Genomic DNA, 26,359 nt, shown 5'->3' with positions numbered 1-26,359 from the left:
GGGTAGAATGAACATGACTCAGGTGATGGGTGCACTAAAATCTCAGACCTCACCACTATACAATTCATCCGTGTAACCAAAAGCCACTTGTACCCCCAAAGCTATTGAAATAAACAAAAACAAACCACTCAATAGCATAGACACGATGATCATATTTACGGAATTTTTAAGAAGTGTATGCACAGGGCAAAAGAAGTCTAGAGGGAAATTTTCCAAACTATTAAAATTGTTTGTTTTTAAAAAATTCTGTGGTCAGAAATTATGGCGAGACAGAGAGGAAACATGAGAGCTCATGAACGCCATCTGGTGGAACTTCCTGGAGCTAACAGGCCAAATTGGGCCTCTGCGGTTGCCCGGCGTATAATTGGACAGGGGACTTTCCTAGGTAAGGAAGGCCAGGTGTGGGAAGGGCAGGGAGAGGGGAGGTTATGGTGTTCCACTGAGCCCACCCTCTTGCATGGGGGGAATCGAAGAGACCTGAAACTCTCCATTAAGCGGTCTGATCTGGATGCCTTGGCCCCTCACGTTGCTGGACAGTGGGGAGGGAGTGGGGAAGCCCTTTTCTAGAAGCCGTATCAGGGAGCTGGCACGTGACCTTGGCAGTGGAAGAGGCTTTTCTGGCTAAACGGAGGGGACTAAAAGGCGCCCAAGTTTGCCTTTCTTCCTCCTGATAACATTGTGAGGCTGCAGGTCCCTCGCTACCCCATGACTGAGGAAGGGGGCTGAGCCAGGGCAGCGGGTCATTGGTTGCCTTTCAAGCCGAAACATTTTATCTTTTTCACTGCCCCCCATCCCCTCGGTCCATCTGGAGCACTTGGAGAAAGTGCAAATCACCTCTGCCGCGGAGGGCAAGTTCCAAGTCCAACAGAGAGGTGTTTTGTAAAGTGCAGCTCAGAAAGCAGGGCCACGGGACAGCTGGCTCAGGCCCCGTTGCTGGTCAGCACGCCTGCTCCTGCAATGGGATCTGAAAGTGAATGATCGCTTTCATTAAACGCCGGGTCAATGGACGGGAAGCGGGGACTTTGAGCCTCCCTCCTGGATCGATGCCCCTCCACTGCCTGCTTTGTCACCGCCATCGCCTTCGATACTCCCCATCCATCATCACCAGCATGCACTGGCCAATTGCTGGCTGCTCTGGTCCCTGAGGCTCTCCCCGGCTTCCTCGTGGATGTGGCCATGCTGGGCTCAGGATTGCTGATTGACATAGAATCTGAATCTGAGTTTCTAAGGGCGGAAGCTCAGGGCAAGAGAAACACTTGAAATGATTGTCCAGATGGTAGAGCAAATTTCAGAGGTTTCACACACAACCCAGTGCCCCTGGGTGTCTGAAACGCAAGTGACAGAAAGAGATTGTGGCAACTGGAATGCTGAGTTCTGAGAGCTAGATTGATGGGGCCTATGATAACAGTAATGGAGAGTCATTCATTCATTTTATGAATTCATTCATTTCTTCGTTCATACAATGAATCTTTTAGGATATGCCATGTGCCCGGCACTGTCCTGGGGACTGGGGATGTAACAGTGAACAGATAAAAACCCCTGCTGTCACTGGAAATGGCAGAAAATAAGCAAAATAACAAAGTAAAATAAGTGCTGAGTTAGATAATATGTGTTTTGGAAAAGAATAGGAGAGTTGGAGGTTGGCAGTATTAGGGAAATTGCAAAGTTAAGTAGGAGGCTAAAGATGGCTCACTGAGAAGCAATGTTTTAATAAAGATGGAAAGAAATGAGAGAGGAAGCCATGTAGACATCTAGCAGGAGATGGTAATTCCTGGTAAAGAGTCAGTGTATGCAAAGGCCCTGAGGTGGGGCGTGTGTGACATGTTCAAGGTATGACAAGAAGTCCATTGCGTCTGGAGCAGAGTGAGCTGGGGCCAGGGGACAGGTGATGTAGGGTCTTGCAGGCCACTGAATAGACTTTGACTCTTCCCAGAATATAGAATGGTACCAGAGGGTTTGGAGCAGAGGTGGATGTGATCTGAGTTACTTTTCTTTTTTTTAAACGGATCTCGTTCTGTGGCCCAGGCTGGAGTGCAATGGCACCATCTTGGCTTACTGCAACCTCCACCTCCCGGTTCAAGCGATTCTCCTGCCTGGGCCTCCTGAGTAGCCGGCACAGGCACGTGCCAATAGGCCCTGCTAATTTTTGTATTTTAGTAGAGACGGGGTTTTACCATGCTGGCCAGGCTGGTCTCAAACTCCTGACCTCAGGTGGTGATCTGAGCTACTTTTTAACTGGATTTCTCTGAATATTATATGGAGATTAGACAAAAGGGGGAAAAGAATGGATGCAGGTAGACCAGTCAGAGGCTACTACAGTAATCCAGGCAAGAGATGGTGATGGCTTTGGGCCAGGAGAGTGGTAATGGAGGGGCTGAGAAGTGATTCCATTCTAGAGAGATTTGGGAGGAGGAGTTTGGATATGGAACATGGTGAAAGAGCAGAGTCCAGGGTGACTCTGAGGTTTTGATCTGAGTGACTTAGGATTATGTAGGATCTTTTCCTATGGAAAGATGATAATGATGATGTCACTATCATCACCATAATGATGATGATATTGATGGCGATGTTGATAATGAGAATAGTAATAATAATAACACGTATTGATCCTTTACGATGCTAAATACTTTGCATAGTGTTCCATACATTTTCCTGGTTAATCTTCAGAACAACCCTGTGAGTTATCTATGATTGCAAGCAGGAATATCACCGATAAGGAAATGGAAGCTCAGAGGTCTTACAGCTAGCATGCGATTAGGCTGAGCGTCAACTTGAAGGCAGACTAGCTCCAAAGTTCATGCTCTAAATGACCAAATTAGCCAACTGGTCTGAAAAATCTTTCTTTTTCTCGGAGCAGATTGATAGGGGCACGTTTTTCGTTTCTTCTGTTCCAGGTGGTTCCCATCAGAGCAGAGACAACCTATAGAGCCAACACCACTCTTTAAAATTTAGAGTCTGATTTTCTGGCTTCTCATTTTAAAAATTTTGCAAATTGGGCCAGGTGTGGTGACTCCACGCCTGTGATCCCAGCACTTTGGGAGGCTGAGGCGGGCAGACCACCTGAGGTCAGGAGTTCGAGACCAACCTGACCAATATGGAGAAACCCCATCTCTACTAAAAATACAAAATTAGCCTGGTGTGGTGGCATATGCCTGTAATCCCAGCTACTCGGGAGGATGAGGCAGGAGAATCGCTTGAACCTGGGAGATGGAGGTTGCGGTGAGCTGAGATTGCGCCATTGTACTCCAGCCTGGGCAACAAGAGTGAAACTCCATCTCAAAAAAAAAAAAAAAAAAATTGCAAATTGGTTTTCCTTCCGGGTTCTGGAACCTTGAATTCCAAGTTTGTAGGTGTGAAATGAATGCATACACCCCTCAGGTCTCAGCATCTACATTCTGCCCTGGTCAACTGAAAATGCCAGTTTGGCTGGGTGTGGAGACAATTCACATGTATATTGGCACTTAGGCTGAGCAGTGCCCAGTGGATTGTAGATGGACAGAGACCCCTTTGCTGTGAGGCCAAGAGCGCCTATGGGCCCAACTTCTGTCAGGCCCTGAGCTCTCAGGTCCTAGCTCATTGTCTGCCACATACTAGATGCTCAATTAACATAAATTCCTTAGGTTATCTTATCAGAGGCAGTTATGGTGGTTTACAGTGCTTGTAGCCCAGGAAAGTTGTTTTTCTTTTTTAAGTCTCTGTGACTCAGTTTCCTCATTCATAAAGTGGGGTTATTAATAGATCCTACATCTTAGAGTGATCCTACAAAATAAGACAAGGTGTGCAAAACTTTGGTACAAATAAACATTAGCTATTTTGATGACATAGGAGGAGACTCTTTGGTATTGCTCTGACGAGATTCTCTCTGGGAAGGGAGGGTCCCATGGTGATGTCAGGAATCCCAAAGATCTTCTGGTTACTGATGAAAGGGAACAACAGTGACCATCACCAAACCATCCATCGCAAGTTCTAGGCCTATGATAGGGCTCTCACGTGGGTTTCAGGGTAAGCACATGGGACTCAGGGCCATCTTAGAATAGGCAGTGGCTCCCTGACTGTCTGCTTGGTGTGTAGATGTGCTAATGGCTAATGGACCTAGAATTAATGTTTGCCTGGTCTTTAGTAGAAAACCCCAGGTTCCCTTCTCTGAGCAGTGAATGTGAGTCAGAGGAGGGGCTGATAGGTGATGGGGAGGTGATGAGCATGGGAACTGGAGTTTGATCCCAGCACAAGGAACTTAAGTTTGCCTTTCTTTAGACCAGTGGTTCTCAGTGGGGGACATTTTGCAAGGTCTGGAGGCATTTTGGTTGTCACAACTGGAAAAAGAGATGCTACTGGCATCTAGTGGATAGAGGCCAGGGATGCTGCTAAACATTCTACAATGCACAGGACAGCCCCAGCCCTACAAGCAAAGAATTATCTAGTCAAATGTCCATAGGGCTTAGGATGAGAAACCCTACTTTAGATCCAACTTCCGATCGAGCATGAAAAAAATATTCTGAGAAAAACCCTCTCCCCATTGCATAGGGCCATGCGCAGTATACAGAGGTACTCACAGTCGATAGGGACTTCAGGATTGTCATCAATCTCCTCTTGTTTCTCGGAGGCCAGCCACCAATTTGTTCTGACCATTGCAATGGCCTTTAAGTTTTTAAAAGATCTGTACCTCCCTATTTTTCTGGCCTCATTTTCTACTTCTCGTCTCTTCAGAAACCCTATATCTTTAGCCACATGGGTACAATCTCCCTCACCCCAGGGTATTTTTACTTGCTGTTCCTTCTGCCCTAAATCTGCATAGATCACTCCTTCACCATCTTAAGATCTTTGCTAAAGTGTTACCTTTCTAGGGAAGCTGTCCCTGACCATCCTATTTAATACTACAGCCTCATCTCCATCTACCTCATGCATTCCCTATCACTCTTCTCTATTTTTCTCCATAGTACTTTTAACCATAGGAAATACTATGTATTTTACTTATTTATTTGTTTATCTTTTGTCTTCTGTCTCCGGGATGTCAGTTCCAGGAGGGCAAGGATGATCATCTGTTTTGTTCACCACCATATCCTCAGTGCCTACAATATATCTGGCAAATAACCAGTATTCAATAAATACTGAAGGAATGAAGTTTCCAATGATCAGCACAGTGTAAGAAGATGAATTTAGCACCAGTTTTGGTGTCAAGCTTGGTCTCAAACCCAGGCTTCACTACTTACCAGTTGTGTGACCTTGGGCAAATGATCTAACCTTTCTGACATTTACATGCTTCATATACAAGATGGGGACAAGGTTATCAAGTGCAGTGCCTGAAACACAGGTGCTTGATAAATGGCCTTTGTCATCATCATCACCACTGTTGTCATTATCATCACCATAACCATCATCACCAGCACTATCATCACCACTGTCATCACCATCATCATGACAGTCATCATCACCAGCACTATCATCGCAGTTTTCATCATAATCACCATAACGATCATGGTCATCAGCACCATCATCACCATTGTCATTATCATCAGCATAGTTAATAATCATTATTACTAGTACCATCATTGCCATTGTCATCACCATCATAACAATCATTATCACCAGCACCATCATCGCCCTTGTCATCATCACCACCATAGTTAATAGCCATTATCATCACCATCATCGCCATTGTCACCATCATCACCATTGTCATCATCACCACCATAATTAATAGCCATTATCATCACCATCATTGCCATTGTCGTCATCATCATCATCTTCATCATTATTCCATCCACATTACCATCTCCACATCATGCTCACCATCGTCATCTAACCTACACCCAGGACAGAATCTTATCACCTCTGCCTTAGGGACAAGCGATAAAGGACCCTAGACAGCTCCTAATCTTATCTTGACCTCTCCCCACTAATGGTAGTTAATCCCCTCTCCTTGATTCATTCAAGTTAATGTAGATGAAGAAAATTACGGGTCAAAGGAAATCTCATTCACCCATCTATTCATTTGTTTAACATCTATGGAAGCCTACCATGCTCCAAGCACAATGCTGAATGTTAGGAATCAGGAGATGAGTAAGATTTGGCCCCCAACATCACGAAATGTACATGATGAAAAGCAGTTTTGATACCATATGGCAAATGCTATGAGAGAGAGGGTAAAAAGAAGGCGGTGGGAGCATAGGAAGGCCTCCCAGCCAGACTAAGTGGGGGTGAAGGTGGACACAGCCTACCAATGAGGGGCATGAACTTCACAATCCAGGTGAAGGAGTGTAGGAAGGATACTACGGAAGCTGCAAGTGCAAAGGCCCAGAGGCTGTAGCCGTGGGCTAGATCAAGCAGAAGACCTTAGCTACTGAGTGACCTGATCAGATTTGCATTTTAGAGGAAGTCTCTCTGGGTGCATTGCAGGACAGCATTGGAGAAGGCAGGGAGACCATCTCAGAGGCTGTTGCGGTGGTTCAGGTGAGGTATAATGAGGCCAGAACCAAGGCTGTGGTGGCGGGATGGGGATAACAGAGATTGAAGGGATTTAGAAAGTGGCATCTACAGGATGTGATGATGGATTGCATGTGAGAGTAGAGGAATCAAGAACAACCCTGAGGTTTCTGACTTTGACACTGAGTGGATGGTGGTACTGTCAGTGAAGGCAGGACATACAAAGCAGCAGATTGTTGGGACCAAATCAAAGATGTTGAGGTCTGTTGTGGACATGTGGCATTTGGGACTGCCAGGAACATTGAGAGGAAAGCTCCCTCAACCCCTGGCTCTTGGCCTGGAGTTCTCATAGAGAAGAGAAAGCTGGTCATCCATTAAGGATTTGAGCGACTCGGGCGGTCCCTGGGGGCAGTATCTGAAAATAATCTCTTTTTCGAAGAGCCCATTTACCCTTAAAGAAAGCTTTTATAGTGCTTTCCCCAAGTGATTTGTTTTTCCAAAGGCCACTTTAGAAAGCCTGCTAATTTTTTTGAGAACTCATTTTGAATTTAATTGTGTATTGGCAGGAATCAAAGATTCAAATGTAATGAGATTAATTGAGTGTCCCTTTTAGATAAGAAAATTTTTGCTGCTGTCGAGTTCACTGCTCTGGAATACCTGCTAGAGGAAAGGCTTTAGCTTTGAAGTATGCACATTGGTTGTTGTCGAATGCAATTGAAGAATGTGAAATTGATTGGCTCCCTCTGTAGCCCCAGATTTAGTGTCAGTTCTTATGTCATAAGAATTAAAGAACCGTGAACTCACCCTTCTGCCCTGGTTAAAACAGGGCAGAGCCTACTATTCTCGTGAGGACTGGACAGGTTTCCCAGCCTTATCCATCCACTACACCGTTTTTGGAAGGGGAATGTGTTGAGGTGTGTTTTGTGGTTGTGTAAATGTATGGCTCTAAGCCTTTCAACACCTCCATTGAGGGTCCCAGATTAGAAATTAGGGCTACAGCGAAAGAGATGGTTTGGATGTTTCATCTGTGCAAACCATTAGTTTATCAGTTCCACAGCAAGTGGAGTAAGACTGCAAGGTTCTCTGCTCTTCCCTGTTAAAGTAACCATGAAACAGATGCACAAGTGCTGGCCTGAATTCTAGTGTGGATGAGGGATGTGCAGAACTAGCTGGAGGAGTCTTTCAGCAAAGTGGAAATGCCTGCCCTGCTCACAGGCTCATGTAAAGAAAATGGTCCAGGGTGGATTTCTCTTACAAGGTATTGCTCAAAGGGCTTTGAAGTAAAATCAAACTGGCATCCTGATGAACAGTCTGAGCTAGAGGGAGGTCACAAACTTGGAACTACGTTGATGAAACTTCAAGCAACAGGCATGTTCAGTATTGGATGGAGGCAAAAATGACCCAATTGGACATTCCTTGTGGGAACCGTAAGTGTTAAGGGTACAAAAAGAAGGCGATTCATGCTTCCACGAAGTGGCAGCATAACCTAGCTGGGGAGGCACCAGGACTTGGGGGACTGACTTATTGATGCTCCCACATCCCCAAATTTCCTCATGTAAGTGGCACCACTCACAGAGTATACCTCAAATGAGAAGGACAAGGATTGAGGAAGGAGATTGGAAGACCGAATTTCCGGCAAGGAAATAGACTCAAATGTCATGGGGATAAAGCAGAGAGTGTGACAGTGTGAGGTTGGCAGGACAGGAATATGGCAAATTGATAAGCATGTTCTCTGACCACAAGGAAAAATAACAACTCAGCTTCAGCCAGTTGTCACCGTGTAGGACTGAGGGCCAGTGCTTCCAGATCTTCTGATTTTTTGAAGAGCTGATGCAAATTCAGTTTTAATTGTGACATGTTTCATTTCTTTTAAACACTGCATGGGCCAGCTGCCAACTCATGGGCTCAGTTCCTGGGCTTCCTGTTGTATCCTTAGTTTCAATGTTATGGGAAAGAGTAGGAGTCATAGAAAAGAACTGTGAAAAAGGAGCCAGAGAGGTACATACGAACCAGAAGAGACTGAGTTCACGGAAACCAGGCATTAGGGGGTCTTGGCATGAATAGGCAAAGAAGGTCAAGGAAGGTGAGGGCTGTCAAGTGTCCACTGGATTTGAGAAACAGCTGTCCCTTGAAAGCTAGCCTGAGCCACAGTCAATAAAGGCAGTCTCTTGGAGAAAATAGTTTTTGACATTCCTGCCCAGAAGAGAAATCTTTTCCTGGTGGTTCACTGTCTTAAAGAGCTTATTCCACCAGGCTGCCTCTCAGCCCGCCCAGCCTTGAGTTGCCTCTGAACAAAGGTCATTTCAAGGCTTTTATAGCAAAACGCAGGTGCAATGTGACTAAAGGAAGGCAACGTTGTGGGTTCCCCAGGCCTGGTTTCTTTATCCTCTTGGGGTACACAGTCATACTACATTTCCCAACCTCTCTTACAGATAAGCATGGCTATAGGGCAGTGATCTGGCCAACGAAATGTGGGTAGAAATGATGTACATCAGTGCTTCCCACACTTTAATGTACGTGAATCACCTGAGAATCTTGTTAAAATGCAGATTCTGATTCAGTGTATCTAGGATGAAACCTGGGAGTCTGCATTTCTTTTTTTTCTTTCCTTTTTTTTTTTTTTTTTTTTTTTTTTTTTTTTTTTGAGACGGAGTCTCGCTCTGTCACCCAGGCTGGAGTGCAGTGGTGATCTCGGCTCATTGCAAGCTCCGTCTCCTGGGTTCACGCCATTCTCATGCCTCAGCCTCCTGAGTAGCTGGGACTACAGGCGCCCACCACCACGCCCGGATAATTTTTTGTATTTTTAGTAGAGACGGGTTTCACTGTGTTAGCCAGGCTGGTCTCAATCTCCTGACCTCATGATCCACCAGTCTTGGCCTCCCAAAGTTCTGGGATTACAGGCGGGAACCACCGTGCCTGGCGGGAGTCTGAATTTCTATGAGCTCCTGAGTGAAGCTGACATTGCTGGCTTATGGCCTATACTTTGAGTGGCACAGATGGGTATCATTTCCAGGCCTAGCCTGACCCAGAGGCACATCCTGGCCTCCCTCTCCCTTTGCTGGCTGGAGGCAGAGGTTTCTGTGGAGTACTCTAGGCCCTAAGGAATGGCTCAGGCCTTAGGTAGAAGGAGCCTGGGTGCCTGAATGATTGTATGGAGCAGAGCTTCTCTGCAGATCCACCTGGAACTAAGATGACATGGACCCTTATGAACCTAGATTGTTATGGCAGTTAGCTTTCCCAGTAAACACAGTGATTTTTAAGATAACTAGTCAAAATTAGAGCAAAGAAGAAGTTTGAGTATTAAAGTGGGCAATACATTCTAGAATTTATTTCTTTAAGGGATTTCATTGATCTCTTATTAATTGACCCCACAATATGCAAAGAACTAATAAGATGCTTGGCATATTGAAGTTAGCCTATAACCTTGCATCTTGTGGCAAATACTGAGAATCAGCCATTTATAACCTCCTTTTGTTTTGCTTCCTCAGCTAAAGAGGTTGGAAACCTAAAATATTCACCATTCCAGACTTCTCAGTTAGAAACATCCATGGGCCCAAGTTCTAGCCATTAAGACGTTACCAAAGTGATTGGATGCAGCTCTGGGAAAGTTTTATTTTTTTAAAGGGACATAGGTGGCTGATGTATTTTATCCCTTTGTTGTTTGCCTATCCCTTTTTGTTTCTAGCTGGAACATCCAGTGCAATGCAAGAAGCACAGCAGCCATCTTGTGACCATGAGTCGTAATGTGTCAAGGATGAGGGAGTTAGAAAATAGAAGGAGGCTTGTCCCTGAAGCTGTGGAGCTGCTATACCAGGCATTGACTGCCTATCCCGCCTCACACAGTGTGTGAGATCAGCTCTTGGATTAAGCCAGCTGCTATAGTTTGGTTAGTTTGACTTTCTTTAAATGTCATGTTGAAATTTGTTCCCCAGTGTTGGAGGGGGGGCCTAATAGGAGGCATCTGGGTCGTAGAGGTGGATCCCTCATGAATGTTTTGATGCTGTCACCAAGGTAATGAGTGAGTTCTCACTCAATTAGTTTCTGCAAGAGCTGGTTGTTAAAAAGAGCCTGACATCTGCTGCCCCTCTCTCTTGTTCCCCTCTCATATGTGATCGCTGCCCACACCAGCTCCCCCTTCACATTCCACCATGAGTAGAAGCAGCTTGAACCTTTCGCCAGATGCCCAACTTCCAACCAGCAGAGTTGTGAACCAAATAAACCTTCACTGTTTATAAATTATCCAGCCTCAGGTATTCCTTTGTAGCAACACAAACAGAGGAAGACATCACCATCAGCAGATTCTTAATTAGTTGCAGTTGAACTCTGTCCTAACTGACACAGGGTTGATGAACTGCATTTGCCTCAGTGCCACAGGGCAAGGGAGAATGGGAGCTCATGTTTATTGAGCAACTTCCACATGTCAGGTAATAGACAGCCTCTCAGTTCATCCCTCTAATGACTATACCACTTTCAATATTTTCACTTTACAGGTGAAAGTGAGACAGGAAGAAACTCACCCAAGGCCACATATGCAGTTTACGGAAGAACTCAGCTTTACACTCAGGCTTGCCTGGATCCCAATGTACATTACACCAAACCTTGATGTTGCATAAGAACCAAGATGCACGAGTGATTCAGGCTAAGAGAGGTTCTTTAGAATTTACCAGTGCTTGGCATGAGGTCTTTGATTAAGTATTGACATCAACAACCATAAATTTTAATGACTTCTACTAACTTTTTGGCTTTGATTATCTATCACTGGGCATTACAGGGAAGCCTAACAGACTATGTATCTCCCTTCAAGGCAAACTTCAAGCATCCAGATGCATTTGCATTGGCCTGGGAATCCCTCATGCACTCCAGGACATGAGGGAGCAGGAACCAAGCCAGAGAAGGTCACTCAGCTGCTGCAGTTGGAAGAACCACTTCTGAGGACGAGTTCACACCATTACTTCTCCATTTTAGAGCACCCAAAGTGTACAATTTAGACTATTTTAATCGCATGACTTAATCACACTTTGTTTTAAAGGGTTTCTCATGCCTTGTGACATTCCTGGCTTAAACTGTGAAGTCCTTGAGAGCAGAAACCAAGACACCCATGGAGTCCACCCATGACCTGGCATTGAGCTGCATAAATGTGGGGTGAATAAGAACCCAGTGGTGATAGCTCCTGCCTGTGGAGTGCCCACTATGACAAGGGACTGCATATCTGAACCCACTTTCATCACCACAACAACCTGCAAGAGAGGAATTGTTAACCTTGTACAGATGAGAAAATGGGTGAGGATGATGAGAGCGGAAGCCAACATCTCCTTAAGTTCTTATTATGCATCAGTCACTGTGCTAAGCACATGATTTCACTTAATCCCCACAATAACCCTAGGAGTTATAAATTTTATGTATGTACATATTTATTTATTTATTTATTTTGAGACAGAGCCTCGCTCTGTCAGCCAGGCTGGAGTGCAGTGGTGTGATCACGGGTCACTGCAGCCTTGACCTCCTGGGCTCAAGCCATTCTCGCACCGCAGCCTCCCAGGTAGCTGGGATTTCACGTGTGTGCTACCATTCCTAGCTGATTTTGTATTTTTCTTTTTGGTAAAGGTGGGGTTTTGCCATGTTGCTCAGAATGGTCTTGAACACTTGAGCTCAAGAGAGCCTCCCACCTCGGCCTCCCAAAGTGCTGGGATTACAGGCATGAGCCACCACGCCTGGCCTATAAATGTTATTAAATTCCCCATTTTACAGTCAAGTAAACAGAAGTTCAGAATGCTCAAGGTCACCAGCCCAAGGCCACCAGGCTAGTAAGTGGCAGAACTCAGCCTCTGAACGTAGGACTGTGAACCTCTGAAACTGACCTTATCTCACTACATTGCACTCATTGGACTAGAAATAAAAGGGAGTCTGTAAATGGTTCTGGTCAGAGGGCAGCACACAGAGAAGGGAGCTAGGGCTATCTCAGAACAACAGCCGAAAGGAGGAGCCAAGGGGAGTGTGGGTGGAGGGGCAGCTTGGGAAGCAGGTGAAAACCAAGAAGGGAAAGGCGCCCTGCCTCCCCTGCCCTGATCTTCCCCGGAACCTTAGGCTCTGCCGAGCCTCTGGGAACCTAGTGCTGGGCAGGCACGTCCTGGAAGCAGGCCTTGGGGACTGACACGGAGCCAGCCATTTTCTAGGAGTGGCTCTGAACACAGGATTCCAATCCAGTGTTCACACCTGCAGTCTAATTCCCTAAATCCTGCCATATAAAGCATGGTACAACATGGGGTCTGTGGTCTCTACTTGTGCTGTGTGACCTTGGGAAAATTGCTGATCCTTTCTGAGTTTCCGTTTCCTCAACTATCAGATAGGGAGATGAATCGTACCTACCACACGGGGGTCGTGAGGATGGAATGATGTCACATTTAAAGCAGCGCTTAGGACAGTGCCTGGCACGCCATGAATGCTCACTATGGGGAAGTTGTTATGAGAATCCCTTACATTCTGTCCCAGGGCATGGCTCGGTCCCAATGCCTCAGGAAGAAGCAGTCTGCTCTGTCCCCCAAAATGTCTGCTGATGCAAAATGTCCAAAGAAAAAAAACCAGGCCTGCAAATCTGATAGCAAACGTGATGGTCTCAGCCGGGCGCAGTGGCTCATGCCTGTAATCCCAGCACTTTGGAAGGCCAAGGTGGGCAGATCACTCGAGGTCAGGAGTTCGAGACCACCCGGGCCTACATGGTAAAACCCTGTCTCTACTGAAAATACAGAAATTACAACAATTAGCCAGGTGTGGTGGGGGGCACCTGTGGTCCCACCTACTCGGGTGCATGATGCAGGAGAATTGCTTGAATCCAGGAGGCGGAGGTTGCAGTGAGCTGGGATTGTGCCACTGCACTCCAGCCTGGGTGACAGAGCAAGGCCCTGTCTCAAAACAAACAAAAAAGTGACAGTCTAAAAATTCCTGTCTCAAGAGCTTGCCCCAGACTGCCATCATTTATTTCTCTCCAGTTGTGTTCCAGGAACTTACCACATCTCATTTAATCTTCACTATAATCCAGTGTGTCATTAGGTTCACACCCATTTTATGGAGGAGAAAGACTGAGGCTCAGAATAATATAGACACCTGGGGTTAAAGCCTGGCTCCTCTTCAGTGGGACAGAGGAGCCACATACAAATCCAAGACTGGAGGGATGGCATAATATATTGCAATTTGCCTAACCTCCCTGGAGTGTTCTCGTCTGGAGATTGGAGATGATGCTGTCTATATATATTAAATGTCTGTTTTAAATAATATGTGTTCTTATGTGTTTAGCAATATATAAAACTCTTCTGGCCCCCAGACACAAGGAGGCAGGCCTCATCCCATCTATCATCCCTCACCCAGGATGGGGGCACTCACGGAAAAGCACCATGAGGAAGCGGGTCTGGTTCAGCATCTGGGTCAGGCCAGCGGGCGTTAGCACTAGGAGATTGCGTTCCTCTAGGATGTGCACAGGTTTGGTTATGTGGATGCTGGAAACACCGGCGTTAACCTCCGGTGAGCTGTGGACAGCAGAGATACGAGCGGCCACCAGCAGCAGGGGCATCCAGAGCAGGTCCATGGCTGTCCTGCAGGGGCCGGAGAAGGAACAGAGACCTTATCAACACAGGTGGTGGAGCCCCACGTCATCAATCCCCCGTCCTTGTCCAGCCGGTTCACGTAGGGTGAATGTGGCCTGGGCATTGTCTCCCAGCAATGCCTGCAGCTTGGCAGCAGCCCTGGAGAAGAAGCAAAGTATTAGGTCAACCTCAGGCTCAGTGGTGACTGTATGGGGAACCTTAGAGCAGCAACAACCCACTGGCAGCGCTGGATGCGGAAGCAAACGCAGACCACTCAAGCCTACTGACTTCCCAGCCAAGAGGTGAGACTTGTGCAGACGTAAGGTCCCATTTCAGAGTCCTCGGGTGAGCCTCTGGATCTCAGAGATAACTGGTTCAATCCCCCATCACAACCCCATAGGAATCCCTCTGTCCACAATGTCCCCGCTTCACCTTCCTCCAGCTCCTGCTTGAATGCCCCTATGAAGGGAAGCTCACTACCTTGCAGTGTACCTGTTTAATTTTTGACCACATTTTATCAAGTGTACATATTTAAAAAGTCATCACTATAATACACACTTGTAAAAGTTTCAAGCAATACAATACAAATGTCAAGAAGAAAGTAAAAGTCTCTTCCATTCTCTCACTGCTGAGAAAGTGGGGGGGGGGGGGGGGGGGGGGGGGGGGGGGGGGGGGGGGGGGGGGGGGGGGGGGGGGGGGGTGTGTGAACTCTTAGAAGTATGGAATGAATCCTTACAGATATTGAAAATATCTATATAAACATACCTTTGAATATATCTATATCTATATATATAGAGAGAGAGATAGAAAGATAGATTTTTTTTTTTTTTTTTTTTTTTGAGATGGAGTTTTGCTCTTGTCGCCCAGGCTGGAGTGCAGTGGCACAGTCTCAGCTCACTGCAACCTCCACATCCTGGGTTCCAAAGGCTCACTCTAGTGATCCTCTCACCTCAGCCTTCCAAGTAGTTGAGATTACAGATACCCACCACCACACCCAGCTAATTTTTGTGTTTTTAGTAGAGACGGGGTTCCACCATGTTGGCCAGGTTGGTCTTGAACTCCTGACCTCAAGTGATCTGCCCGCCTCAGCCTCCTAAAGTGCTAGGATTACAGGCATGATCCACCACTCCCGGCCTGAATGTATATTTTTAAATATAAATGGAATCTGATTATCTTTTTTTTTTTTTTTTTTGCTTGATTAGCTCTTTTTAACCCTGGATACACATGAAAATCCTCTGGGGAGCTTTTAGGAGAACACTGACACTCAATCTCATTCCAGACCAATTAATTCAGAATTGCCCAGGATGGGGTCTAGATACCTACATGTTTCAAAAGCTCCCCAGATGATTCTTTTGTTTTATTTCAACTTCTATTTGGGAAATTTTGAACGTGTACAAAAACAGAGAGATGGTGTAATGTACCCCCAAGGTACCCATCACTCAACTTCACTTACAGTCATGACCAATGTTATTTTATTTATATTCTTCACTCTCTGCCCTGGATTATTTTGAATCCAGTTCTGGGAATCATGTCATTTCACCTATAAATACTTTATTATAAATATTTAAAAGATAAGGATTTTTCAAAACAACACAATAACCTCAATACTATTATCATACTTAACGAAATGCACAATAATGTCATCATATCCTCAAATATCTAGACAGTGTGCGAATTACCCTGATGGCCTCATAAATTTTAAGTCTGTTTAAATCAGGACCCGAATGAAATCCATGAATTGTCATTGATTGTTTTGTCTCCTAAGCCCCTCCCAGGTAAATCTATCATTCAGTTTGTAGCTTGAGAAGCACATGGTCAAATGAAACCAACAAAGGGCAAGTGGAGAAAAGGAAGAGGGACAGGTAGATAACCTGGTTTTCTGGACAGCTGAATGATACAGACCATTTAAATCTGTGTCTCGGTCAAAAGGCTCATCACTGTCAGCTCAGCCTTGAGTCCCTAATGATCTCAGGGTCCCAGGATTCACCAGGTGACATGCCACTTACCAGCCCGGACTGAGCCTGGTACAGCCGTGATGACTATCAGGTGGAACCCTTGTTCTTAGGAATAATTTACCTGCTTGTTTATTTGTTCATTGATGCACTTACTTGTGAGAGAAATGGCTGCCTAAGAATTCTTTGCCTAGCTGGAGACATCAAAGTACTAGAGAGTTAGTTTTTATTCTACAGAAAAGCACTTGAATAACCCCTTCGTTGTGATACAAACGTAAGAGTCACCCAGAACCATTCTAGGCCTGACAGTCCCTTCAAACCTTCCAAACCTCCTCGGGGCCCAGTATCCCTTGGCTGGCAGGAGGGAGCCAGATCTGCAAAAGCCCCAAGGGGCCTTCAGAGAAGAAACCTTGAAATTCAAGGTTGTGAGACCCTCTCTGAGGGGTCTGGATGGCACTTGCTGGAGGACAGAGGAGACTGGAGGACAGAGGAGACCTTGAGTCAGCTGGACTCCTTCAGGGTACAGAGCTGAACCACGGGCCCAGCTCAACCACTGTGGAGGGCTGAGGCTCTGAGCAAAAGCTAAGCAGGAGGGGCTACAGTGGGCTCGTCCTCACGCCCTCGCTCCCAGGCCTTTGACAGAGTGTTTCCCTGGGTTCCTGATCAAGGAAGAGGTAGTGGGAGGTGTCGGTTTCCTGCTAACCTGAGCGGGCTGGGTTATGAGCCTCAAATGTTTCCAGTGCTTCAGGTCAAATAGGACGGAGACCAAGCCCCACTGGCTGGCAAGGAGAGCCCTCCACGGTCAGACTCTGGCCACCAGGCTTCCCTCTGGCTCCACGGAGCCAGTCACAGCTCCTGTTCGCTCACTCATTCATTCATCAAATATTTTTGAAGTCTTAAAACATGTTAAGTACCATTCTAGGTGCCAGGGATACAAACAATATTCCTTGCATCTTAGTGGTGGGAAACACAGTGAAATAAATAGATGCGATCAATAGTGTGTCAGATGATGGTAATGCAAAGGAGAAAAGGGGGATAACAGAAGATTCGAAAGTGATGGAGTCGGGGAGGAGTGTTGATATTTTCTTCTTTTCTTTCTTTTTTTTTTGAGACAAGATCTCACTCTGTCACCCACGCTGTAATGCAGTGGCGCGATCTCGGTTCTCTGCAACCTGCGCCTCCCTGGTTCAAAGGATTCTCCTGCCTCAGCCTCAGGAGTAGCTGGGATTACAGGCACATGCCCCCATGCCCGGCTAATTTTTGTATTTTCAGTAGAGACAAGGTTTCTCCGTGTTGGCCAGGCTGGTCTGGAACTCCTGACCTCAGGTGATCCACCCACCTCGGCCTCCCAAAGTGCTGCGATGACAGGCATAAGACACTGCGCCCAGCCGATATTTTAAATAGGGTGACCACCGGAAAGCTTCATTTAGAAGTTGACATTTGACTATGGGAAGCAAAGAAGTGAACTATTGTATTTGCATTTCTGGGAGTGTGGGAGAAGTAGTCTCTCTCTGCCCTGCTCCTGTTTTTTCTCCCAATCTCTCCCACAATACCTGGCTCAGCTCTGCAACACCCCAGGGCTCCCCTGACACTGTAGCGCCCACCCTGGTCCAGCCCTGGGACGGTGCTCTCAGCCATCCTACCTCCAGCCTGCCCTGACCTGCCCCTTTATTCTCTCAGCCTTGGCCCTTGGTTCTCCCGGCATCTGCTTCTCTAGCCTGACACTGCTGTGGTTCTGCTGTGTCCCCCAGCACAATCTCCCCAGCCTCACAAAGTCCAAGCTCAGCTCCAACATCGGCTCCCTACCTGCTACTCAGAGGAGAGTGACTGTGATGGGAAACTTTTATTAATGAGAATAGCCAAAATCGAGGGGCCGGTCAGCAGCCGTATTGTGCTAAGTGCCAACTGTGTGCATTCCCTACACCAGTATGCCATGGAGAGACCCCGTGTCTCAGTCACCCTGGTTTCCTCCCAAGAGGGTGTGGCAACCTCCTCATTGATTCCGCCTCTGCTTCTACTCTTTGCGCTTCACCTCAACCCATTGCCCACAAAACAATCAGATATTTCCTTTATTTTTATTTTTATTTTTATTGTTTGAGACGGAGTTTTGCTCTTGCTGCCCAGGCAGGAGTGCAATCGCATGATCTTGGCTCACTGCAACCTCCGCCTCCTGGGTTCAAGCGATTCTCCTGCTTCAGCCTCCCTGGTAGCTGGGATTATAGGCATCCGCCACCATGCCCAGCTAATTTTTGTATTTTTAGTAGAAATGAGATTTCACCATGTTGGCCAGGCTGGTCTTGAACTCCTGACCTCAGGTGATCCACCTGCCTGGGCCTCCCAAAGTGCTGAGATTACAGCTGTGAGCCACTGCGCCCGGCCGAGATTTCCTTTTGACACAGGAATTCCATCACACCACTCTGCCTATTAAAAGGTGCTCACTTTTATATATTGTGCAAAAAAAGTTTCTGCCTCTTTTTTTTTTAACAATCCATTCACAAAACCACACACCAGCCAAACCGTTCTCTGTGGTCTACCAGGCCCCACTGGCTCTGGACCCATCTGGCCTTATCGCCCTCCTCTCTCTCTCCTCCTGCACTCTCGGGAGGCACACTGGCCTCTTCCCTTTTCCAGGCACACCCTACCTGGGGCCTTTGCCTCTCCCTGGGGCACCCTTCCCTCACATCGTCAGCCTTTTCTGGTTGTTTGGGTCCTGGCTCAAATCCAAGCTCATTAGAAGGGTCTTCCCGGGCTGCTCTGTCTCACCCCATCTCAGCTTTCAGCACGCTCTGCCATATACCACTGTTTGCGTTATATTTTCTATTATTATTTCTGAATGTACTTTGTTGTCGTTGTTTTGAACTTTATAATGTAAATACCGTTGTTCACAGCTGTTTTCTCCCCTCCAGAACAGTGCCTGCACCAGATTTGGAGCTCAATGAATGTTTGTTGAATGAATGAACGAGTGGCCTAATTTAATTCTTACACAACAAACCCCATCCATGGTTCATTTCAGTGGTTCTCAACCATGACTATGCTGAGAATCTCTTGGAGGGTTTAATAGAAAATGCTGATGTTCAAGTTCAAACCCAATAGGTTCTAATTTAATTGGTCTGGGGTTGGATGAGTCTGGGCATTATTACTATTTTTTTAAAGTCCTCAAGTTGATCCTAATGTGTAGCCATCTATACCAAAACCCACACTTAAACCTTAAACTGGTGACACCTGGCACAGAAAAGCCTCCCAAGGCAGGGCCCATCGGTCAGACTCCCCATTTTCACTGAAGCTCGTACCTGCAGGAAGCCAAGGCCACTCCCAGGGTTACTGGGGCCGAGACGGGGCTGTGCTGGGGGTGGGGCCACAAACTCTGCGGCCCTTAAGAAGGGAGGTTGTAGCTTGAAGAAGAGGCTCCTGGATTCTTCTTGTGATCAGGGCAGGACCCGCAGATGACTGGGCATTCTAAAGAAATCCACAGGCAGAAATGAAGTCCCTTCCTGGGCACACAGAGGCCACAGCAGCCTCAGCAGCAGTTCTGAGTTCTGGGGTTCTAGAGCACCAGGGGTGACCCTGGAGAAGAATGGGTCATTGTTGAGTAAGAGGGGGCCCTGCCTGGCAGCCCTTGCTGAGTTCACTTGAAGGGCCAGAAAGCAAAACTCACTGTGGGGTGCTGGATATGGCCCAGGAGGGTTCTGAACGCAGTGCCTATAGATTGGAATTTGAATCCCAGCTCTATCTCGAACAGCTGTAGGGTCTTGAGAATGTCACTTACTCTTTCTGAGGTTCAGTTTCCATGCCTGTAACATGGCATCTAACTCAGAGGGGTGTTGTTAGCAAAGTAAATTCTGTGGAATTTAGAAGATAATGAAGGCTATGAAGAAAAATAAAACCTGGAAGGATGATGAGGAACGCCTGAGAGGGGGATGGGATAAAACAAGATGATTTATGCAAAATGAGCAGCTCGGTACCTAGAAGGCAGTAGCCCCCTCACCCATCACCACCCTGGCCTCATCTCCTCGGGGAGAAAGATCGCTACTCACCCTGCTCCAGCCACACTGGTGTGTCCCTGCCAGTCTTTCAATACAATGTCAGGGCCTCTGCACTTGTGGTTTTCCCTGCTAGGGAGGCTCTTTACCCAGGTAGACTCAAGGTTCACCCTCTTAGCTTGTTCCAGTCTTTGCCCAAATCTCACTTCCACAGTTGGTCCTTTCCTGGCCACTTCATTTAAACTTGTAAGGGCCCCATCCCCATCTCAGGCGTTCCTCATCATCCTTCCAGGTTTTATTTTTCTTCATAGCATTAATTATCTTCTAAATTGCACATAATTTACTTTGCTTACCAGGTGATAGGTGCTCAATAAATATTTGTCGAATGATTAAAGAAAAGGCTATTGATATTATTAGCATTGTTATTACTGTCAGAGTTTGCAACCTTTGGCTATCTGCTGCCCAACTCTTATTAAATACTAATGGAGATGATTAACATTCATTTCACTAAATTTTAACATATGTGGGTTTTAGTCCTAGAGCTTTGCTCTTCTCTCTCTTTTCTTTTTCTTTGAGACAGTGTAATGGCACCATCTCCGCTCACTATAGCCTTCACCTCCAGGGTTCAAGCGATCCTCCTGCCTCAGCCTCCCGAGTAGCTGGGACTACAGGCACGTGCCACCACGTCTGGCTAATTTTTGTGTTTTTAGTAGAAACGGGGTTTCACCATATTGGCCAGGTTGGTCTCAAACTCCTGACCTCATTGATCCTCCCGCCTCGGCCTCCCAAAGTGCTGGGATTACAGGCGTGAGCCACGGCACGTGGCCCCACTCTTCTCTTTCCATACTTAACTTCTATACTTTTGTTGGCTTGTTTAAATGCATGAGTTCAAATATTCCCCTTTATAAGTTACTCCCTCATTTACTCCCCTGGATTTGATCAACTGATTGCATTTACTATTAAGACTGTTTTCTATCTGCCTGTTAGAAAAGCTCTTTTTGGTTGAACCACACTCATTGAATACCTGAATGTCTTAATTTGAACTCATCATGTCCCTTTCAACTTTTCTTGCCAATTATTCCTTTTCTGGATGCTGTGTTTGTACATAATTCCTGGGGTATGTTTGACTCTTTTTTCTCCCCTGTCCAAATCAACCATCTACTCTGGCATGTATTATTTTGACATCTTTCACACTTGTCAACTTTTCGTCACAAACTAAAACACTTGGGTTATTATCTCAAATGGCCTTTATTCACTTTCCTTCACTCTTGGACACAGTTAGTTGTTTCTTGGCATAACATAGACACTTTCATGGTGATACTCATTTACCGATAAAGCTGCTGCTTCTTTATTTTTTTATTTTATTTTTTGAGACAGAGTCTCGCTCTCTTGCCTAGGCTGGAGTGCAGTGGTGCAATCTTGGCTCACTGCAACCCCCACCTCCTGAGTTCAAGTAATTCTCCTGCCTCAGCCTCCTGAGTAACTCGGATTACAGACATGCGCCACCACGGCCGGCTAATTTTTGTATTTTTAGTAGAGACGAGGTTTCACCATGTTGGCCAAACTGGTCTCAAACTCATGACCTCAGGTGATCCACCCGCCTCAGCCTCCCAAAATGCTGAGGTTACAGGCGTGGACCGCTGTGCCCCACTTAAAGTTTCTTTTATAAAATAACATTAATTTCTTTCTGATTAGAAAAGAACAGGATTTCATTTATAAAACATAGAACATACAGAAAAAATGAGTTAATTAAAATCATACATCATCTTACTTGCAGAAACATTCATACTTTGTTATGTATGGGATTAATATATACTTTTTAAAAATAAAATTGTGATTATATTATCTATAAAGTGTATCCAGTTCTTTCATTGAACATTTATGAAACATTTGTCATGTCTTTTTTTTTTTTTTTTTTTTTAAGATTTCACAGCTTTAATATCAAGCGTTTGATTACAAGCATGGTAATCTTGTACTTCACCAAATGTTAAACAAAAATACAATAAACAAACGAACAAAATAACAAGATCAAATTAAATTTCGTTTCCCAAAAATAATCTCACTTTTTTCTGGGAAGCTAATTTTCTAAGATGCTATGCAATAGTTTGGTGGAAAGAAAATCAGATAAAAGATCTATTTTCTATATTTGAGATAGGGAGCAAAAGTCAGGAATACAGTTAATATTTCCATAAACATATTTTCTTTCTTGACTAAATATCAAAGTGTTTCAGACATTTGTGAAGGAATTTGGCCAAGATAAAGGAAATAAAAGTGTGAGGAATAATGCCAGTCCATTTTTTTTTAATACCTCAGTGTTTCAGTAATCTGTTTAATAGTAACAAAATGCTATTTCTTAATAGGAAGATTGTTCTTGAGAGTGTTTGATAATACAACAGAAATAGAAAAGACTGTAGACTGTATTTCCATTGTCTGTATTTTAGAGATATCCATATAAATACATATTAAAAAATAAAAAAAATATGATGTTAAAAGAATATAATTCATAATGCAGTCAATATTTTAGAGTAAATTGAGGCCGAGTATGGTAGCTCATGCCTGTCATCCCAGTACTTTGGGAGGCCAAGGCGGTGGATCATTTGAGGCCAAGAGACCAGCCTGGTCAACATGGTGAAACCCTGTCTCTGCTGAAAATAGAAAATTATCTAGGTGTAGTGGTGCATGCCAGTAATCCCAGCTACTCAGGAAGCTGAGGCAGGAGAATCGTTTGAACCCAGGAGGCAGAGGTGGCAGTGAGCCGAGATGGTACTACTGCACTTCAATCTGGGTGACACAGCAAGACTGTGTTTCACAAAAACAAACAAACAAAAGATTTTAGAATCAATTGGACAATTAAAATTATCCCTACATTCATACATGGAGAGTACAAAATAAAACTTTCTTTTTTTTTTTTTTTTTTTCCTCAGAAATAATACCACACATCTACAGCCATCTGATCTTTGACAAACCTGAGAGAAACAAGAAATGGGGAAAGGATTCCCTATTTAATAAATGGTGCTGGGAAAATTGGCTAGCCATAAGTAGAAAGCTGAAACTGGATCCTTTCCTTACTCCTTATACGAAAATTAATTCAAGATGGATTAGAGACTTAAATGTTAGACCTAATACCATAAAAGTCCTAGAGGAAAACCTAGGTAGTACCATTCAGGACATAGGCATGGGCAAAGACTTCATGTCTAAAACACCAAAAGCAACGGCAGCAAAAGCCAAAATTGACAAATGGGATCTCATTAAACTAAAGAGCTTCTGCACAGCAAAAGAAACTACCATCAGAGTGAACAGGCAACCTACAGAATGGGAGAAAATTTTTGCAATCTACTCATCTGACAAAGGGCTAATATCCAGAACCTACAAAGAACTCAAACAAATTTACAAGAAAAAAACAAACAATCCCATCAAAAAGTGGGCAAAGGATATGAACAGACATTTCTCAAAAGAAGACATTCATACAGCCAACAGACACATGAAAAAATGCTCATCATCACTGGCCATCAGAGAAATGCAAATCAAAACCACAATGAGATACCATCTCACACCGGTTAGAATGGCGATCATTAAAAAGTCAGGAAACAACAGGTGCTGGAGAGGATGTGGAGAAATAGGAACACTTTTACACTGTTGGTGGGATTGTAAACTAGTTCAACCATTATGGAAAACAGTATGGCGATTCCTCAAAGATCTAGAACTAGATGTACCATATGACCCAGCCATCCCATTACTGGGTATATACCCAAAGGATTATAAATTATGCTGCTATAAAGACACATGCACACGTATGTTTATTGCAGCACTATTCACAATAGCAAAGACTTGGAATCAACCCAAATGTCCATCAGTGACAGATTGGATTAAGAAAATGTGGCACATATACACCATGGAATACTATGCAGCCATCAAAAAGGATGAGTTTGTGTCCTTTGTAGGGACATGGATGCAGCTGGAAACCATCATTCTTAGCAAACTATCACAAGAACAGAAAACCAAACACCGCATGTTCTCACTCATAGGTGGGAACTGAACAATGAGATCACTTGGACTCAGGAAGGGGAACATCACACACCGGGCCCTATCATGGGGAGGGGGGAGGGGGGAAGGATTGCATTGGGAGTTATACCTGATGTAAATGACGAGTTGATGGGTGCAGCACACCAGCATGGCACAAGTATACATATGTAACAAACCTGCACGTTATGCACATGTACCCTACAACTTAAAGTATAATAATAATAAATAAATTTAAAAAAAAAGAAAGTTTTATTTTGTCATGTCTTATGATTATATATCCTTTTAAAAAGTACTGATGGAGAGTAGTGATATTGAGATTAGACTGCCGGAAAAATAGATAATATCCAACAGTCCGGACACCCTACTGAGGGTAGAGATTGTATCTTTAGATCTGGCTGGAGATTCAGAGATGAGGTTGTATCCTGGGTTGCAGTAGAGGACTGAATGCTGAGCAAGTGGACACTGAAGGCCCAGAAGATGGTTCCCTGTGGCCAAGCTTGGCAGCAAGGGAGAGGAGCTGCCTGCGTGGAAATGAGCCAAACTGGCCAGGCCAGGAAATGAGACAGAGTCACAGGGGAACAACACACAGTGACGGATAAAAATCCGGTGTGATGTTTGAATCACTGCAAAGAAAGGCAGTTAATGGTTCAGCGTCCTCTCCATAGGACACCCATAACCCTGTCATTGCAACAACATGGATGGAACTGGAAGTCATTACATTAAGGGAAGCAAGTCAGGCATAGAAAGCAAACATTCTGTTCTCACTTGTGGGAGCTAAACAGGAAAACAAACGAACTCATGGAGACAATAGAAGGATGGTTGCCAGAGTCTGGAAAGTGTTGCAGGGAGTTGGAGGAGAAGGGGGATGGTGAACGGGTACAAAAAAGTAGTAAGAATGAATAAATAAGGCCTAGTATTTGCTAGTACAATAGGATGACTATCATCAAGAATAATTTAACCATACACTTAAAATAACTACAATTGTATAATTGGATTGTTTGTAACACAAAGGATAAATGTTTGAGGTGATGGACACCCCATTTACCCTGATGTAGTTCTAACGCACTGCATGCCTGTATCAAAATATCTCATGTAACCCATGAATGTATATACCTACTATGTACCCACAAAAATTAAAAATAATTTAAAAGGAACTTCAGAGAACAAACAACCAAAAGCCTAGTATGGCTGGAGCAGAGTGAGACGGGGCTTTGAGGAGAAAAACTCGCAGGAATTCCTGTGGGGCCCTGTAGGCAACTGACAGGACTTTTTGTTTGTTTGTTTGTTTTTGTTTTTTTGAGACGGAGTCTTGCTGGGTCTCTGGCTGGAGTGCAGTGGCGCGATCTCGGCTCACTGCAACCTCCGCCTCCCGGGTTCACGCCGTTCTCCTGCCTCAGCTTCCCCAGTAGCTGGGACTACAGGTGCCCACCACCACGCCCGGCTAATTTTTGTATTTTTAATAGAGACAGCGTTTCACTGTATTAGCCAGGATGGTCTCAATCTTCTGACCTCGTGATCCACCCACCTCGGCCTCCCAAAGTGCTGGGATGACAGGCATAAGCCACCGCGCCTGGCAATTGTCAGGACTTTGGCTTGGACTGTGAGTGAGACAGGGAGCTGTAGGAAGCTTTTTCAAAAAACCACCTTTGTGCCAGGTGCAGTGGCTCACACCTATAATCCCAGCACTTTGGGAGGCCACAGTGGTCAGATCACTTAAGGTCAGGAATTGAGACCAACCTGGTCAACATGTTGAAACTGCATCTCTACCAAAAAAATACAAAAGTTAGCCAGGCGTGGTAGTGCATGCCTATCGTCCCAGCTACTCGGGAGGCTGAGGTGGGAGGATCGCTTGAACCCAGGAGGTGGAGGTTGCAGTGAGTCAAGACTGCACCATCGCACTCCAGCCTGGGCGACAGAACAAGAGCCTGTCTCAAAAAACAAACAAACAAACAAACAAACAAACACCCAAAAAACTTCTTTTGGCAGTGTACAATTATTATTACTATTTTTTGCAGGAAATTTACAGAGTTGTGCTGTCATGACCACAATCCAAATTTAGAACAATTCTATGACTTCAAAGGGATGCCTTAGGGTTCCCTGGAACCACTCCTCTGTTCTCTCTGTATCTATTGGAGGGTTTTAAGCAGAAAAGAAACAAAGTCTGACTTATATTTTTATCACTGTTGTACCTTTTCTGTTAAAACATCATAATCTTCTTGTTGCTTTTTCTGATTAGATGGCAACTTGAATTTTTAGGGAATCTATCCACCAGTTTCGGTGCACCCACCAGGCATGACAGTTGAGGTCTGATCTTCCAGCCACTGTGAGTACTGAGCAAACTTGGCAGGAGGCCACTTTCACTGGCTCAGCGCACCCTGACCAGTTAAAGCCACTGTGTCAGCTG

The 26,359-nt window shown here is 45.1% G+C and overlaps 1 protein-coding gene across 1 annotated transcript in view; it reads right to left on the bottom strand.

The window, feature by feature from the left end:
• PDILT (protein disulfide isomerase like, testis expressed) overlaps positions 1–19,495 on the bottom strand; it is a 44,971-nt gene extending 25,476 nt beyond the window's left edge. Inside the window, exons 1-2 of the mRNA XM_050775011.1 lie at positions 19,243–19,495; positions 13,801–14,009 (exon numbers count right to left, since the gene is read on the bottom strand). Coding sequence (XP_050630968.1) covers positions 13,801–14,002 — 202 coding nt within the window. The 5' untranslated portion in view covers positions 14,003–14,009; positions 19,243–19,495. The remainder of the gene's footprint in view (positions 1–13,800; positions 14,010–19,242) is intronic.
• Between the last annotated feature and the right edge of the window lie 6,864 nt (positions 19,496–26,359).

Source organism: Macaca thibetana, chromosome 20 (assembly GCF_024542745.1).
Source record: "Macaca thibetana thibetana isolate TM-01 chromosome 20, ASM2454274v1, whole genome shotgun sequence".
In the NCBI taxonomy this organism is placed as follows: Eukaryota; Metazoa; Chordata; class Mammalia; order Primates; family Cercopithecidae; genus Macaca; species Macaca thibetana.
Note: the sequence above shows the minus strand (reverse complement) of the source record. Positions and strands in the feature narration are given on the sequence as shown.